Source organism: Mus caroli, chromosome 5 (genome assembly GCF_900094665.2).
Source record: "Mus caroli chromosome 5, CAROLI_EIJ_v1.1, whole genome shotgun sequence".
Classification (NCBI taxonomy): Eukaryota; Metazoa; Chordata; class Mammalia; order Rodentia; family Muridae; genus Mus; species Mus caroli.
This window is the reverse complement of record NC_034574.1, coordinates 83,491,529-83,510,531: the sequence shown is the minus strand read 5'-3', so window position 1 is coordinate 83,510,531 and position 19,003 is coordinate 83,491,529. Positions and strand designations below refer to the sequence as shown.

Sequence of the window (19,003 nt, the reverse complement as noted above, 5' to 3'; positions counted from 1 at the left end):
ATGAATAGCAAAAACCTTTTAGTTACAGAAAGCTAGAAATACTTCAGACATGTGAAATGGTTCTTTGAGAGAGTACTAAACATGGAAGCCACAATCCATATTCATTATTTAAATGTGTATTTTAGAACATAAAAGAACTACTTAAGTGTTGGATTTAAAATTAAGGAATGTTGTCTATGTTTTATGAAACAATTCTATTCAAAATCTATAGTTGTTACTACTTTTAATATTAATTGCTGTTTTGATTTATTTTCATTTTATGTGTTTGAGTGTTTTGCCTCCTTTGTAAGTGTAGTGTCCACAGAGACCAGAAAGAGGACATTGGATCCCCTGTAATTGGAGTTCCAGAATGTTGTGAGCTGCCATGTGGGTTTTGGGGACTGAACCTGTCCTCTTCCAGTACATCAAGTGCTTGTAACAGCCCCTAAAATTATTCTTTTAGGTTATTGGGCACACTTTCCAGGGCTTATGTAACTACTATTTAGGATTTTCCAGGAAAACCACTTTCATAATAAGTATAATGCTGCGTTTCAATTTGCAAATTCTACAATTTTATAACTCTAAGGTATTTGGGGCTTTCCATTTTCCTCTATCCTTTCTTGACCACTACAGTGAAGTCACCGTATAGTTGAAATATAATACTTAAAAGGTTTCTGTAATAATAATAGAATTGATAGTGAACCTAGTTCCAAAATTTTTTTTTTTTTTTTTTTTTTTGGTTATTTTGAGATAGTGTCTTACTATGTAGTTCTGGCTGACCTGAAACTCCCCGTGTAGACCTGGGTGGCCTTGAATTCACAGATCTGCCCTCCTCTGTCTCTGCAGGCTCAGATGAATGGCAAGTGTAGCCAAACCTATATCAAGAATAAATTTTTAATAATCTTGTTTAGTTTAGTTCCTTAATTTTTTTTCCTGCTTTTTGACCTTTTCCTAAGCCATGCATATTATTTTGGACTTATCTTCTCTAAACAGAGGAAGCAAAGGTGGGTAGTTGTCATATCTTGTGATGTGAAGGAGAGGAAGGAACACTGCTTTCTATCTGGGTGTTATGAAACTTAGCATCTGTATTCCCACAATTAAGGATGGTTGGTTCCATTGATGAGAGAAACATAATGAATTAGTTTGGAATTTTGGAGAAGATCCATAATACACATGATAACTTAGTTTTTGTCAGAGGTGCCAAAGTGATTTAATAAAGAAAATAGTTTTCTTAATGGTACCAAAATGTTCAAGTATCATTTTTATAGGAAGAAAGGTAAGCTCAAAACTCATATATGCAAAAACTCACTACTGAATTATGGATGTAGTTGTATAAGACAGGACATTACACATTTTAGAAAAAAAGCATAGGAGAAAATCTTTATAACCTTTGGATATTTTAGATAGGATACAGAACAAACTTTTGCTGAAACCACATTCCAGAAAAATGCACGGTCATTTTTGTTAGTTTTAAAAAATGGTTTTTTTATTGTTGTTTCATGCGCAGTAGTGTTTTGCTTGCATGTATGTAAGTACGTTGCATGCATGTATTGTTCAGGAGGGCCAGAATAGCGCTTTAGGTACCTTGGAACTGGAATTATGTTTGTGATGTTTGTGAGTGGCCATAGGAATTATGTTTGTGAGTGGCCATAGGGGTGCTGGGGACTGAACCTGGGGCCTTGGAAAGAACAGTGACTGCTCTTAACTGCTAGCCCCTAATTTATAAGTTAAGGAATACGGAAGAGTATAGATAACTAAGAGACAAGATTCCCTCGTGGATTTAATTTTTTTTGTTATCTCTGTTAATAACCTTGGTTTATCAGTCTTGACTGTGTATACTTTACTTTAGATAAGATACACACATTTTCTGCAGTGTAGTTTTACTATCTAATATTAACTAGATATTTAATAGTATAGAAATTTTTGTAATTCAATATTCATATATTCATCTGATATATATTTTTATCTATTATGCTTAGTGTTAAAACTCTATTCTAGTGCAAAAAATAGGGCTTCTGTTAGATTCAAGTGAGAGGAGGATAACATACTTGATGGAGCCAGCAGTAGTATTTAGTGTGAAGTTTTGCAGGCTAAAGTGGTGAAGGGTGACAGGCACACTGAATGGTTTTTGAGGAGGGGAGGGGAGCCATGGTTATGCTAGGTAAGTACTATGCCTCTGAGACACACTCACAAGCACCTATTGTTTCATTTTCGATCTATTTACCCACTGTTGTATTGATGTATATGAAGGTAATGTATAGCCTTTTTTTCTGGTAAGATCAGTATTGTAATGAACAACCATGTACATATATATCTTTGTTTAAATGTGCAAATATTTTTGTAGATATAATTTCTGGAAAGAAAAATTTAATTGTTGAAATTTTATATTCTACCATCCATCTCAACTTTTAGACATTTTATGCCAGTGGGTATAAAATTATATCTTATTTCATTTTGTTTTGATCTTATTTTTCAATAAAGTTGAGTATATTTATGAGAATTTTGTTTCAATTAAAAAGTATTCATAAACTTTGTACATTTTACCCTTAGTAAAAATTTAAAATTTCTTTGATACTCTTATTAACATAATATGCTATAGTTTGTGATATTTTAAACTACCCTATGAAGTTTCTTATTTTGTGGCATTTTTAGATTTATTTTTATGCTGTCAAAACTTTACCAGTCTTCTCATGTGTCTTTCCCAAAGAGTTTTTATCAACAGTATCAGAGCACTTTAGTTTCTTACATTTTCTTGTTCAATAGTTTTATTTATGTTCCTAGTGGATTTAAATTTATCTGATTTTTTTTTTTAATATTCATGGTAGTGGCCTAGTTAATTTTTCACGCTTCATAATCATTTCTCCCACTAACATGGAAATCACCTTGATCATATTTTAAATCCCAGATCATGTGCTCTGGATTCAATATTCTACTGTTTTGATTATTTTCATTTCATATTTAACAGCTGGTAGGTCACCCCTCCCCACTGTCTTTTTCCAAAAATTTTTTGGGCAATTTTTGTGTATTTTCTCTTCCAGATGAACTTTAGAGTCAACATGTCAAGTTCCATTAAAAATCCCTTTGGGATTTTGATTGGAAGTGCATTGAATTTACAGATTAATTTGGGGAGAATTGACATCTTTACACTATTGAGTCTTCCCATCCAGGACCATGGTATGCCTCTCCATTTCTTTAGGTGTTCTTTTATGTTCTACAGTACAAATTTTATACAATTTTTAAAAATTTTATTTTCATAGATTTTACACACTTTTTTAAAGGTATTTTCCTGAATATCTTTAGCTTTTGTTATTATTGTGAGTAATATCTTTAAAAAATATTTTCTAGTGAGCTGTTGCTGTTATGTAGGAAGTCTATTTTTTTATTATTATTATTATTTTGGTCTTAGTTTAGTTTTGCTGATTTCTATTTAAATTCTGGAAAGATAATTATGTTTTCTGTAAATGTTGTTATTTCTTTTTCAGTATCTATGCTTAGCAGTATTTTGGTTTTTTTTTAATATACATTTTTATTTTTTATTTATTTATTTATTTTTATTTTGGTAGGTTTTCAGAACAGCTGCTGTTCTTTCTGATTTGAATGTCCTATTCTTGATTTAAATTAAATGCTTTTCATTTTAAAGCTAATGAACACTCAAATTTTTAATACAGAATAGAGCGATTTTTTTTCCTCATTCAACAGGCACTTTTATGGTCGTTTGACACTTTTTAAAAAAAAGATACATTTATTTTATGTATATGAGTACACGATGCTATCTTCAGACACACCAGAAAGAGAGGATCAGATTCTATTACAGGTAGTTGTGAGCCACCATGTGGTTGCTGGGAATTGAACTCAGGACCTCTGGAAGAGCAGCCAGTGCCTTTAACCGCTGAGCCATCTCTCTAGCTCAGTATTTTACGAGGAAGTTTTAATCATGTAATATCGGGTGACTTTGAACTCAGAGACCTTCCAGTCTCTGCCTTCTGAGTGCTGGGATTAAAGGTCTATGCTACCATGCCAGGCAGTAGATGTTTACTTCAACCATACAGTTTTGTTGAGATGACCCATGTTCTTTTTTACTTATAATATTTAATGTAATGACTTACATGTTTATAATTGTTGATCATAATTTTGTTTATTTTAAATATTCCTTCAAGGATATATTTAGATAATGTCAGAAACTGCCTCAAGTTAATGGCAGGATAGTTGCCACCACAATGACAAGTATTTGTATGGCTCTAAAACCGATCGCAAGTAGGTGAGAAGGTGGTATTTTAAGGCTGGGGTGGTATTAGGTAGGAAGTGAGAGAATGGGTGTTGTGTAGAGTGCAGAGGACAGTACCAGACAGAGCCCATTAGTGTGACTTGACGTGTAATGCCAGCTAGGAAGGTAAGAGGGCACGGATAGGTTGGGGAAAGCAGTCCACAGAGGGAGAAAAAGAGTCCGTGCTTTGGAATTTGTATCTTCTTTCTTATGGATACCCTTTCTTTTTATAGTACTGATTATCATTTGCTAGTATATTTATTTTATTTAAAAAAGGATTAGGTGTGTTACATTTACTTATGTGTGTAGGAGGCTTCTTCATAGGGCTGTGTATGATGCGCTTGGTCGTTTTCCTATGTATTTTCTGGCTTTTGTAAGTAAGATACCCTATTTGTTGACTATTATGATACTGCAGTTTTAATAACAACCTTTTGTAGGATACTGTCCATCTCTCTTACGCTTGTTTCTGCACTTGTTGGAGCATGCTTCTCCTCATGCATGTTCTTTGAAACTTCATCCATGACAATTGACAGAGCTTCACTTGCTTTTGCTGGACTCGTCCTACAAGTTGTCTTAGCTTTATTCATCCTGATTTGTAATTTTAAGATCTTAGATTTAAAGCTCTAATTTTTTTCTTAAAGGAAAAAGGTTTTGATCAAATCTTTCAGAAAATAATTTCTTTTTAGATTTTTATTTTCTCTTATTAATGGATATTTTCTTTTTTAAAAAGTTCAAATAGAATGTCATACTGTTAATATTTAATATTCTGTTTCTTTATTTTCTGGACCAAGAACTTAACCTCATACATAAATTGCAAGGTCATCTCTTTCAAATCTTTTGAGTTTTTCTTCTTTTCCTAGCATACGCATAGCATCAGATATCATAATGTGCATATTCATCATTTTCTTAGCGAGGTATATGCAAAATTTGCCACATTGGTATTTTGTTTTGTTTAGCTGCATATAGTGGTAGTAGGTTGTTGTATGTTCATACACCCTGGATATGCTCACTGTTAGCTAGCATTATAGGATAGATACTCTTCCTGTGTAAGTTGTTTTGCATTATTTTGTAACTGATACTACTATCCTTTGATTGTGATTGCTGTTTCATCTATTTTCAACCCTTTTTCTTTAAAAGTTTTTATTCTGTGTGTGTGTGTTAAATGGTAAGAGTGTTATAGAAAAATCTACTTGAAATTTTAGATCATATAACTGTTTTATTTTAAACATGATTAGTCTACTTTGTAAAGTTTATAATTTTTAAAAACTTAATGCTAGATGACATTAGTGGTTTTGACTGACATGTGGACAGATAAGTACCTCGAAGCTTACAAATAGAAGTCATGTTTTGTGTCACTTCTATCAAGAAGGCTATGTTACTAATCACTAATACATTCGTACATAATAGATCTTAGTGAAAGTATAATATTTGTGATATAGATAGTTCCAAATATAAAAATACAGGAAAAGACCTGTAATGATTTGTTATTTAGTCATGATCACTTTCATTTTGCTAACTTCTATCTCAAAACCATGAGTCTTGCTATTCATTAACTTATAAATTATTTTAAAAATTTTTGAACTCTCCCACCCCTCTTTAAACAAACAAACAAACAAACATGTACATGTGTTCATGTCTGGTGTGAATGCCTGCAGAGACCAAAGGCATTCTGGATCCTCTGGGAGTGAAGTTGTTAAGTGGTTATGAACTGCTGATGTAAGGTGTAGGGAGCTGGTTTATCCTGGGTCCTCTGGAATAGCAATACATGCTTTTAATTGTTCAGCCATATCTGTAGTGCCAATGTGTTCCTTTCTCTGGTTCTCGAGATTTATTTGTTTGTTTTGTTCTGGCTTTTTAAGAGATACAATCGGGTTGAGATAACAGTGTTATCTGTTCTTTGAATATCAAGACTCAGACTTGATATGCAGTGACTTATGAATCCACTTCTGCATTCTGGAATCCAATCCACTCGAAGTAAACACACATCCTGAAGTATTTTGGATGTGAGGGTGGTCTGTGTCTTGTTAATCAGCTGACCCATCACCAAAGAACCTACATACTCAGACTGCGTAGAAAATACTAGCATTTAAACACCCTTTGTGGCTTCAAGCCACCAGCACATAGGCACCTCTCAACATCCTTAATCTTCTCCTCAGCTTTTCTCTGAAGAATTTGGCCTTCGCCATGACATGCTGTATAAGGAGCCTGCCTTTCCCCAGATGTGCCTGCTTGCATATCAGAGATGGCAACAGCTTCAGCCTTTGTAGAATGAGCCTGTTTCCTGATTAGTGTTCACAATTTGGATAGGTTGGCAGTTGGGTAAAAACCCTGGTTCTTCTTTAAGTGGTGATTCCTCACACCAACTTTCCCAAAAGTCGCCCAGATAATGTTTGTTAAAGTTGATTTTGCTATGCACGCCACCAGCAACCCCCATCTTTCTAGGTGCTTGTGGCATTTACTGATTGCTCTGACAGCCATGGCTCAAGAGGTCCTGAAATGTCCGGGTCTTCACTAGTCTCCATGGCATGGTGGGAGCTGAAAGGAAAGAAAGTCCCTCTTTTAACAAAAAAAAAAAAAAAAAAAAAAAAAAANCCATCTTTCTAGGTGCTTGTGGCATTTACTGATTGCTCTGACAGCCATGGCTCAAGAGGTCCTGAAATGTCCGGGTCTTCACTAGTCTCCATGGCGTTGTGGGAGCTGAAAGGAAAGAAAGTCCCTCCTTTAACAAAAAAAAAAAAAAAAAAAAAAAAGAAGAATTTTAAATATTTGTGTGTGTTTGTGTTTGCATGAGTGTGGTGTGTGTGGGTGCACCATTGTTCCGTCATGTATGTGGAAGTCAGAGGACAACTTGGTGGAGTTGTTTTTCTCCTACCTTTCTGTGGATTCTGGGAGCAAGCTGAGCCACCTCCTAACCCCATTGACTTTATAAGATTTCAAGTGTTTTAAAAATATTTTACTGCTGAAAATCTTTGGAATTATATTAGTTTAAAAATGATTAACTCAATTAACAATTGTAATATTTTACTGAAGTCTCACTCTTACAGTACTGGGCCCTGTGTAAAAGAATATTGTAATGACTAATTATAAATACTTACATTTACAGTGAGTCGTCACTGTATCCAGGTAACTGGGAAGTGCAAATAATTTTTTTTTTCTGGCTTTGAAAGACAGAAGTTAGGATCAAACAAGGTTTTCCTTGGAAATTTGTGGGCTAGGTCAGTGGCACACCACTTTACTGCCTAGCCTGTTTAAGGCAGGTTATTTCTAGCAATCAGCCACTTTGATAACATTATAGATTCAGATTTGTCCCTTAAATTTGTTTTGTGTTTGTTTTTTGAGACAGGTTTCTATGTGTAAAATCCCTGGAACTTACTTTGTTAGATCAGGCTGACCTTGAACTCACAGAGATCTGCCTGTCTCTGCCTCCTGAGTGCTAGAACTAAAGGTTAATATATTAAAACCATGCTGGCCTTCATTCCTTAAAGTTTTATATCTGCCATTTTGTGCTGCTTTTTAGTATCTTTTATATGCAAAAGATATTTTCTTAATGATTAATTCTATCAGTATTCAGAAACGTGTTAAATTATGTTTATTTAACCTGTTATACTGAATATTACTAAATAGAGAATCTTGAGTTTAGGGTTTAGTTCATGATCACAGCTTCAATTAGCTAATGCTTTTATGTTTTATTATATAAGTATTATAGTTGTTAGAGGTTCTATATGTGTAAATACTCCATTTTTTCATTGAAATTATCAAATTGATTATAAGAATCACATATAGATACTAAAAGTAGATTCATAAAAAAATTCATCAGAGACAAATAACTTTTAATTGTAGACACCTTGTTATGGAGCAAATGCCAAATCATTTGTTGTTGTATAGGACATTTGTAGCTGGTAATGGTGGCAGCAGAACATACCTGTAGTGTCAGCACAGAGGAGGTGGAAGCAGGAGGACTATTCTTAGCCAGATGGAGTTCTAGACTAACCTGGGTTACATAGGACCCTCAAAACCAAACCAAAGAAAGGGACTTTTTCCCTAATGTTTATTTATTGATGGGCTGATTGAGTGTACAGATGCACAAGAGAGTGATTTGGGGAGTCAGGTCTCTCCTTCCAACCATGAGGGTCCTGGGGATTAAACTCGGGTCGTCAGCTTTGGAGACAAGTACTTTAACCCACTGAGGCATCTTTGCTAGCCTGGAAAGTTTTAATGAGACTTTTAGTCAAAATATGAGGTTCTTTTCTTGAAGCCTACATTTTCAAAGTGTAAACTTTTGCCAGAAGAGAACAAAATTGGTAATAATGGTGACTAGTACTGCCAAAAGAAATGCAGAATGTTGGAATTCACATAGTCCCAATTTGAATACAGTTATGTTCATAGCCAAAGCTTCTCTACTATCGTAACTCACATTTTATATTTAATGTATTAAAACATTCTTAATAGGTTTCATCTTTGAAGTCACATTTATCTAAAACAACTGCTTTCATGGTATTTTAATTATGTGCCTGAAATTTTTTGCCTAAATGAAGTCTTTCGGTAGGTTTTATAAACTGAATGTTTCAGCACTGTATAAAGGTGCCCTATTCCTTAACCAGTGCTGTAGAGAATTGTTTTCTTCCTATCTATTTAATGTTCTTTTTTAAAAAGTCTATTTCATACTCCTTTGCACTTACCATGTTTTTCTGTATTGCATATTCATGGAAGACAATGATTATAATAAAAGTACTCCTGTGTTACTAATAGCTAGCTTATTGCTTTGAATACAAGGAATAATTGGTGGCCAATGTTTGCTGAGTGGAGTTGGTATATGTGAATGCCCATTAATTAAAGTATACTACTTTCTTATTCTTTGGATTTAGCTACAAGGTTAATAGAGTATATTTTGAGAAAAGAATTAGCTTAAATTACTGATGTTCACAGTTGGTCCAGATTGTTTTGCTACTTCAAATTACCATATGACATGTCTTTTTGTTTTGAGTATAAAACTTAACTACTAGTGTTAACCTCTATTTGGATTTTACCATTGTTAAAATATCTTGGGTTTTTTTTTTGTTGTTGTTGTTTGTTTGTTTGTTTTGGTTTTTTTGGTTTTTGGTTTTTTAGAGACAGGGTTTCTCTGTATAGCCCTGGCTGTCCTGGAACTCACTCTGTAAACCAGGCTGGCCTTGAACTTGGGAGATTCACCTGCCTCTGTGTACCAATGAAGGGAGTAAAGGTGTGCAACACCACTGCTCAGTTTCAGTAGTAATAATAGTAGTCTATTACATTTTCCCCAATGAAAAACCAATGTAACCAAAATAGTTAAATAAAAACCAAAGCCGGACGTGGTGGCACATGCCTTTAATCCCAGCACTCAGGAAGCAGAGGCAGGCAGATTTCTGAGTTCGAGGCCAGTCTGGTCTACAGAGTGAATTCCAGGATCATTAGAGCTACTCTGAGAAACCCTGTCTTGAAAATAAAAATTTTAAAATTAAAAAAAAAAGGATATAAACATACTTCCAAGTATATACAAATTATTAGTACCTAATAGAAATAATACTTGCTTTTAAAAACAAATTAAACTGAAGCAGTCTTTGCAGTAAAGTCACTACAAAGTAAGACTTTAACAAACACAAAATGAGACCAGTCCAAAATGCCTTTATTATACATATATGTAGCTCTAATTGAACGTTCAGAATTTTCTAGAGCTGAAGAAGAAGCTTATTTGGTGGTGTGCTTCCTAACATGCATAAAGCTTAAATATAGATAAATATATTAATTATATTTATATACATTTGTAAAGTTTAAATATAAATAAAGCATTGATGCATAAAGCATTACTACCTAGTTGGATCCTTGGTATTGTATAAAACTGGACATGGTGGTATACATCTGTAATTTTAGCAAGTTATCCAAGTTCAGGATCATCTTGGCTGAATAAGTGAGTTTGAGGCCATTAGGAGATACATGAGACTATCTCGGCAAAACAAAGTAAGTTTTAAAAAAAAAAATCCTATTCCTTCTCATATCTCAAATGCCCTCTTTCTCTATTTGGCTGGTTCAAGCCAGGTTTCAGATAGGATCTGTATTATGATTTATTGTTGCTGCTTAAGTCTTGTTAACTTAGAACAATTCTTTAATCTTTGCTCCCATTCTGCTTAGTAGGAGAAAATGGTTTTACTCTGTTGTACATTTTTGATTTATGTTTGCTTCTGTCTTTTTCAGAGGTTCACTACCTCCTCAGGCCTGTGTGTTTGTTTTTGTGGGGGAAGGAAGTAGTTGAGAAGGTAGTTTTTCTTTTCCAAGGAGACATTTGGGTGTTTCTGGGTTCGGTTGTTAATTTACTACTGGCATCTGGTGAGTAAAGACATTTTATCCAGAATAGTTGTAGTGCTTAGGTTGAGAAAAAAAGGTTCATCTCCTGGTGTGCCTTATGAGGATTTTCAAAACTGAGTTATTTCTAAAAGCCCTACTAAATGATTATTTATTGGGAAAGGAGTGATGTCAAGGCAACCTCATAGGGAAGGGATGGCTCAGTGGGTTAAAGGCATTTGCTGCCAAGCTTGATAACCTGAGTTTGATCCCAGGAACCCACATAATACAAGAAGACAATTGACACTTGCAAGTTTTCATCTGACCTCTATACATGCACTGTCGGATATGTCTCCAAATAGAAATGAATAGAATTTATTAAAAGAGAGATGCTTCACATTGTATGGTGCATCAGGGCCTACAATGTTTGATTGTGCTACTTTTACTTTTAGTCATTAGCGATGAGGTCATTTAGGAACCTTGATGTTTAAATAAAACATTTAAAGTTAGAATTTTTAGTGCTTTATAAACATACAGCTTCTTCTTATAGCATAGGTTTTTGTTGTTGTTTTGGGTTGTTTTGTTTTTGTTTTTTGGGTAGAAAGAGTATTGAATGAGTTGGGTCTAGGTTTTAACTGGTCTTCTCTACTACGTTGAATTTTTTTTTTCCCCTTTTCTGTTACACTGAATTAGACCTGTGATTTATTTCTAAGATTTTTAATTTTCTTTTCCAGCTTTCTGTCTTTAAATTTGTCAATGATTTCGTATTTCCAGCTAACCAGTGTGAATTATCCCAGTAGTCCCTTCTATTCTGGACTCTAAAACCACATGGCCGAAGGTGCCAAGTTCTGCTGCTTGCTGGGGCTTGAACCTGGCCGGCCTCTTTGTTCTTTTATGTTATCACCAGCTTTCTTTTTTCCAACTGCCTTAGCTTGGCTGTCCTGGATCTTGCCTTGTAGGTTGACATTGATTTGCATGGTTCTGTCTTCTATGATTAAAGGTGTGTACCACCATACGTGGATCTAAGCTTAGCTGGATATGATCTTGCCCCAAAGTCACATTCCCTTAATTCAGTTTAATATCCTTGAACACAGGAGTCAGCTTCATTTCACTTCCTCGTGCCCCTTTAATACTCAAACTGTATATTTTATATTTTTCCTTACTAAGTTTGCTATACTTATTCAAAAAGCTCTTCATGAGACTCAGCCAGAACAAAGTCTATGTTGGGTGTTTCTGAGAGTTCCTTTTTCAGTGCAATTAATCTGAGTCTCTTTATCTTTACCTCAGGCAGACTCTTCAGACAAGGGCCAAAAAAAAAAAAAAAAAAAAAAAAAAAAAATTTACCAAAATACTACAAAACAGACTGTAGACTACGTATTGAAATTCTCCACTGAAACCTCTTGGACCGGGTCCGCACAGTTCAAATCACTCCCAGCAACAGTCTTCTATAGTCCTAACNTTAATCTGAGTCTCTTTATCTTTACCTCAGGCAGTAGCATTGGAAATGTAATAAAAAAAAAAAAAAAAAAAAAAATACATTCTTTACCAAAATACTACAAAACAGTCTGTAGACTACGTATTGAAATTCTCCACTGAAACCTCTTGGACCGGGTCCGCACAGTTCAAATCACTCCCAGCAACAGTCTTCTATAGTCCTAACTAGTTCCAAATACAAAGTCTCAAAATCCCCATTCTTCCAAACAAAAGCATGGTCAGGCCTGTCACTCCAGTCCCTCATACTAACTTCTGACTTAGTTAGGATTTTACTGCTGTGAATGGACACCATGACCAAGGCAGCTCTTACAAGGACAACATTTAGTTGGGGCTGAATTACAGTTTCAGAGGTTCACTCAAGGCAGCATCTAGGTAGTCAGAGCTGAGAGTTCTACATCTTCATCTTAAGGCTGCTAGCAGAATACTGATTTACAGGCAGCTAGGGTGAGAGTCTTAAGCCCACACCCACAGTGACACACCTACTCCAAGGCCACATCTACTCCAATAGTGCCATTCCCAATCTTTCTATTTTGAAAAGGAATATATTTCTTACTAATACTCTGGGGATTGAACTCAGGACTTGGTGCTTGCAGAATATGAACAAGATCTATACTTACAGCCTCCATATGGAGGAAAGGGTAAACAGGGTTACAGGAGCAGTTTTTTGATTTTTCTCTAGTTGTCTGTAGTCTTTTACCACCCTACACATGCTGTATTATATTCCTTTTCTAGTATTATTGACTATTTGTAAGTGTTCATTTAAAAATAAATAAGTTCCTAGCTAGTAAATTTGTTTTTATACATAGCTGTGTAAATGCAGTAGTAAACACTTGAATATAGGATGTCAATGGTATGTGTCTAATCAATGAAGGGACTTTTGTTCCCTTTATATATAAGATTTTATAATTAACTTTTCTTTCAATATACCCTAAGCTTTTCAAAAAGGGAAGAATGTCAGAGTCATCCGGTCATTTTAAAATCTTTTTTAAAAACTTCAATGTGTGTGTGTGTGTAGCAGAATGGAGGATCTCACAATGGTCCTCTGGAGATCAGGACAACTGTGTGGATCCCAGGGATTGAACTCAAGCTGCTGTTCTAGCTTGGCAATTTTCAATTTTTTTTCTGTTTTAACTACTACAGTTTCATGATTAAAGTTGATTATTATACTTGTTGGTTGTACATGTAAATTAACATTTGTTTTCACAGAGCATAAAACCATGTAGACACAAACACATATGCGGAATAAATTATTAAGGAGCAGGTCATGATGAACATGTGGCAGTTAGAGGGCAGCTTGTGAGAAATGATTCTCTCCTCCCAACACATGGGCTCTGGTCATAGCCCTCCAGTCTTGGCTGCAAATGCCTTTACTTAGCCAACTCATAGGCTTTGCACATCTACTCCTTTCCCCGCTGTGTGTATTCTCCTATGATATAGATAGGACATTGTTGTTCTATACTCCTGTATCTTTTAGCCATGTTTGTAACAAGGAAGTTAGATAATGAGAAAGAAAATCCCTCATTTTGAGTAAAATACAATTGTCTTGATAAGTTTTCATTAGGCTTAGCTATGACACATTATAATGTAGGGGACTTCATAAGCCACCTCCCTGCAACCTATAACCTTAATTCTCCTGCTGTGAATTCTACATTGTTACATCAGACTGAAATTGCATGTGTGTCTGCTAGTGTTACATTCTATTTTCCTCTCATCTATACAGATTGATTATTTTGGCTGTGTGCATTGTTTCTTTTGTCTTTTTAGATAGTAGGCCTGAGCACACACTTGTGGGTGAGTGTGTGTGTGTGTTCTTAATTTACATTTTATGTGTATCAGCCAATATGCATGTCTGTGCACTTGAATGCCTGCTGCCTATAGAGGCCAGAGGAAGGTCTCAGATCCCCAGAAACTGTAATTGTGAGCCACTTAGCAGGATCCTCTGACGAGTATCTAGTGTACGTTACTGAGCCATCTCTCTAGGCCCCCAGTCTGCGTAGGTTCCCACTGCTTCTCAGTATGGTTTCTTGAGTTCAACATTTTCTTGTGGATTTGATAGCATAGCCAGCCAAACTATCAAAACCAAACAACCAACCAACCTTACAAACAAACCAAAAAAAGCTTGGTGTGGTGGGTGGAGTTTTACTACCTCAAATTTCTTTCAATTTGCTCTGGTTTCTTTCTTGCGAATATATCTAAAACAGGTGGGCTATACTTCTCAGGCTCTAAAAGATCATGTAAGGCGATCAGGAGATCAAAATTGTTATCCTTAGAATACTAAGATGCTATTAGTTGGTTTTAACACGTTGGTTTGTACTGATACAATAAAAGCAGCAATAAATACGTTTTGTTTCCCTATGGTTATAGCACCAAAGTAAACAAACATTTTTCATTGCTGTACACTTGGAGTTAAATAAAGAAAATACTTCAGACTTCTCTGTTTTTTAAATGGTTATATGTCTACATATGTGGATATGTCCATAGGAGTATAGGTTGTAAGTTTATGTAAACTCCCCAAAGTAGATGCTGTGAATTGAACTTGGGTTCTTGACAAGAGCAATCTTTATGTACTTTTAACTGCTAGGTCATCTCTACAGTCCTCTTTTCATTAATTTTTTGAAATCGAAGAAAATATTTTCCGCAACATGGTTACTTGTTGCTGAACAGTACAACTGGCAAACTGTCACTATTAATTTGGATTTTTAACATTCTCAAAGGTGACTCTAATGAACCTGCCATTTAAATCGGTATTTGTTATAATGAAAAAAAGTTAAACTTTGATGTATAAATTGTTATAAGTTTAAAATTCTTTTTTTTTTTTTTTTTTTTTTTTTTTCAAGACAGGGTTTCTCTGTGTAGCCCTGGCTGTCCTTGAACTCACTCTGTAGACCAGGCTGGCCTCAAACTTATAGAGATCTGCCTGCCTTTGCCTTCTGAGTGCTGGGATTAAATGTGTATACCACCACCGCCCTTCAAATAATGAGCTCTTTAAATTGTCAACATTGATTTTTCTTTTTATTTAAACAATGGGCTTTGGCTGTTTGAATTTATTTAGTATTGCTACTATACTTATCATTGGTAATTAATATATTTTTCTACCTCTGTTCTTGTTTTTGTTCCCCTCTCTGATTTCCTGTCCTTTCTTTTTCTTTTTTTCTGTTTTCTATATTTGTTTTTTTAGGTGGAGTCTTTCATTTTGGACCAGGATGATTTGGAGAATCCAATGCTGGAAACAGCTTCCAAGTTGCTTCTATCAGGCACTGCTGACGGTGCTGACCTCAGGACAGTAGATCCAGAGACACAGGCTCGACTGGAAGCTTTACTAGAAGCTGCAGGTATGCTGTGTATTCTTCTTCATAGTTAGGTCTCCTCTGTAGGTCCCTAGCTACATGTCTTGCTACTTAACTGTAAGTATGCTACTGTATGTTTTGTGTAATGACCATTCATAAATATTAATTACATTTCAATGGAAGTGTCATGACTGAAAACATTGTCATGATAAAATTCACTATGGATTAACATTAGTAAATTTAAATAAAGTTTTAATTGAATTGAAATCGATGTAAAATTTACATCCCACTTTTTAGCTTTACTAAAAAGGACTTTTTATATACATGATTCTCAGTACTTAATAGATACAGTATTGGAATTTGCGTACCCCCTAAATACTCTGATTAGAACTCAGAATTATCATGTCCAGAGCTTTGGAAACTAGCAATTCCCCTATTTATATTCACAGCTAAAGTGCTGCTTTCTGTCTTCTGCTTGTGCCATACCTGAGCAGGTCTGCTTAAACACTCTGTTCTTCACATTATACTTTTTCCCTGAAGATGTCATTGTTCAGAATGGCCTTGTAGCCATGTGTGGTGACTAATAATCTAAGTGAAGTATTTGGGAAGCTGAGGCAAAAGACTTGTTACAAGTTTATTTCAGTCCAGGCCAGCCTAGCCTAGCACACCAAAGAAGCCTCTAGACATGCTATGTAGTGTTCTTTAATCTAAGAAAATTGTAATGTGCTTTATTTGGAAAATATATTAGGTAAGATTCAGTGAAGCCTAGCTTATTTACAGTGCTGTTGACTGAGTTATTATTAATGAATAAACTGTATATTAATATCTTTAACACAGAGCACACATGAAACTAGGTTATAGTTTGGAGAAACTTTTACCTTATGCTGGCACAGCCTTACCCCATGTATAGTGCAGGCTGTATTCTTAAACTGTGTTATTTCCATAGAGTGAATTTTATTTTCTCCTTAAGAACATTATTTTAATTAGAGAATTATGTATATTATTTCTTCTTCCTCCTCATTCTGATTTTTACTTCTCCATTCATTTCTTTTCCTTTTTCAAAAAATAATTTAATTTCATTCTTTATGTGCATTGCTGTGAGGCTGTCATCCCCTGGAACTGGATTTACAGACAGCCGGGAGCTGTCATTGTCATGCAGGTACTGGGAATTGAACCAAGGTCCTTTGGAAGACCAGCCAGTTCTCTTAATCGCTGAGCCATCTCTCCAGTCCCCTTCTTTTCCTTTTTAATGGAAAATTTCACACAGAAACTTAGAATAGCATAGCAGACCCTCTGATTGTGATGTTCAAGTTCAGTAAGCATAAGTACTTGGGTAGTCTTGTTTTATCTTACTCATTACACTTTGTTGATATTCTCATTTTTTTTTTTAATTTGAAAGTTAATTCTTCCTTCAGTTTTTTGCTGTTCGGATTTATTGATTGATTGATTGTGTATGAGTACACTGTAGCTGTCTTCAGACACATCATCTGAGGATATCATCATCATTACAGAAGAGGATATCATCTCATTACAGTTGGTTGTAAGCCACCATGTGGATGCTGGGAATTGAACTCAGAACTTCTGGAAGAGCAGCCAGTGTTCTTAACCATTGAACCGTCTTTCCAGCCCCTCCTCATGTCTTTGAATATAGGTCTAACTTTTATGTGATTTCATTTATAAATTCTTCCATATGTATCTAAGGAGTTCCTTAAAAAGACAGCCATAAAGACAGTCAAGGGGAAAAATAGTAGAAATTTACTATTAATATTTCGAAATATCCTGTCATTGTTTAGAATTGATGAGTTATTTTATATTGTCTAGGTTTTTTGTTTGTTTGATTTTAGAATGAGTTTCTGGTACTCTTTTAATTATTGAGTCATTTCTACAGCTCCAGAACACTTTTCTCCAGAAGGATGTGTGAAATGTGCAGATTTTTTTGTTGGTTTTGATGTAGTTGTAGTTGGTGGTGGTCTCTGTTTTATTCCCTTATTTTTCCTGTTAGGGGCTAAATTTTCTGAGATCTTGTGAAAATGTCTTGCTGTCCTCATGCATAGTAGTTTATGAGTTGAAGTTTAGTTTAAAAAAATCATTACCACTTATTTTTAAACTCATTGCTCTTTAGTGTTCCAGTTGAAGTTTGATGGTTTTCCTCATTTTTACACTTGTTTTCAGGCTTTCTCAGAATTTGTTTCCATTCAAAAATTGGTTGCATTGCGTTGTCTTTTCAAATCATAAAACTTTCTTTGACCCTGAGTTCTGTTATAACCAATAGCAATGACATTAAAAAAAAAAAAAAACAGATTTCAAAAGATACATATTTCTTTTGTCAAGTGATGCTTTACATCATGAAATATTCACTGATTTCCGATTGCATTATTATAATTTATTTTTATGCAGCTATGGGAAGCAATATTCATTTGCTTTGTAATTTCTGTGTATCAGATATTAGGACATAATGTGTCTGAATTCTCTTGTCTTAAGATCTTGTAGACTGAAGCCACCTGTGCTAAGTTTTTACCTATCTACTGTGGGGGAAAGCTTATTTCTAATCTCATTGTGACTGAGAGAAATCAGTTCCTGGCTGTGGTAGTTCTGAGAGCATCCTTCTGTCCCACAGACACTCAATTGGATCTCCCCTTGCTTTCTTAAGGGTATGCACATTGCTTCATCCACAGATCCTCTCCATCTTAAAGACTTATTTTTTTAATTCCCTGCCTTTGTTATCTCCAGGCAAAGAATTCTTTCTACTGTCCATGAGTTTCTGATTGGTTTGGACTCACTAGGATAATCTGTTTGATATAGTGTAACTTTATGTTGGGAGTAAACTTTACTACATGTGTAGTTTTGGGAGGTAGACTGTAGAAATTGATTCAATGGTTTGTAGCACTTACTGTTCTTGAAAAGGACCAGGGTTTATTTCCCAGAACTTAAGTGGTGGCTCACAACCACTGTAACTCCAGTTCCAGGGGAGTTGATCCATATTGTGACCTTTCTCATCATCATGCATGCACACAATACACATACATTGCATACAGAAAAACACTTAACAACGTGTAAAAAATAAATAAACCCAAGGGAAATAAACAAAAGAATAGTATATAGGATATGTGTAACAGTGTTATTAATCTTGGTGTAACATTTTGGTTTTCCTAGCTGTGATTACACATAGAAGCTTTTATTTCTTTGGGATCACTAATGTATTAGTATGTAAGTCTTTCCTCTAAGTCTGTTGGACTTTTTTGAGAGACATGCTTGCAAGTTTTATAGTCTTTGCATAATAAGCTTGACTGCCAACATTGTGGTCCTGGGAGAATAGAAAGGAGGCTGAGGGCAGAGTAGGGGTACTCAGCATGTAGGAGGTACTCTGTGCTCCTCCTTACCTTCTCCCTGTTCCTCCTTACCCAGTCGAGGTCCTATCCCATTTGATGTTTCTCAAGTCGTTTGTTCACCTTGTGTATCAACTTAATCTATTGTAGTTACCTTCCCAGTAGTAACTTAGGTTTAATGGTGTATCTTAGTTTTATCAAGGATGGAATTCCTTTTGCATTCTATTTATTTAAAGTCTATGAGGAAAGGGAGAAAACAATTATTCTCTCTTATTCTTAAATCAAACCTAGAAATTGTGATGTATTATCTGTGCTAATTTTTGTACTCCTATGGTTCTGCTGATTAAATGTTTGAA

General features: G+C 35.0%; 1 protein-coding gene across 8 annotated transcripts in view; it reads left to right on the top strand.

Moving 5' to 3' along the window:
* Window positions 1–19,003, top strand: part of Ankrd17 (ankyrin repeat domain 17) — a 140,149-nt gene that overhangs the window by 43,294 nt on the left and 77,852 nt on the right. For all 8 annotated transcript variants that reach the window (XM_029477247.1, XM_029477246.1, XM_029477250.1 and 5 more), the window contains one exon: window positions 15,213–15,366. In XM_029477247.1, coding sequence (XP_029333107.1) covers window positions 15,213–15,366 — 154 coding nt within the window. The remainder of the gene's footprint in view (window positions 1–15,212; window positions 15,367–19,003) is intronic.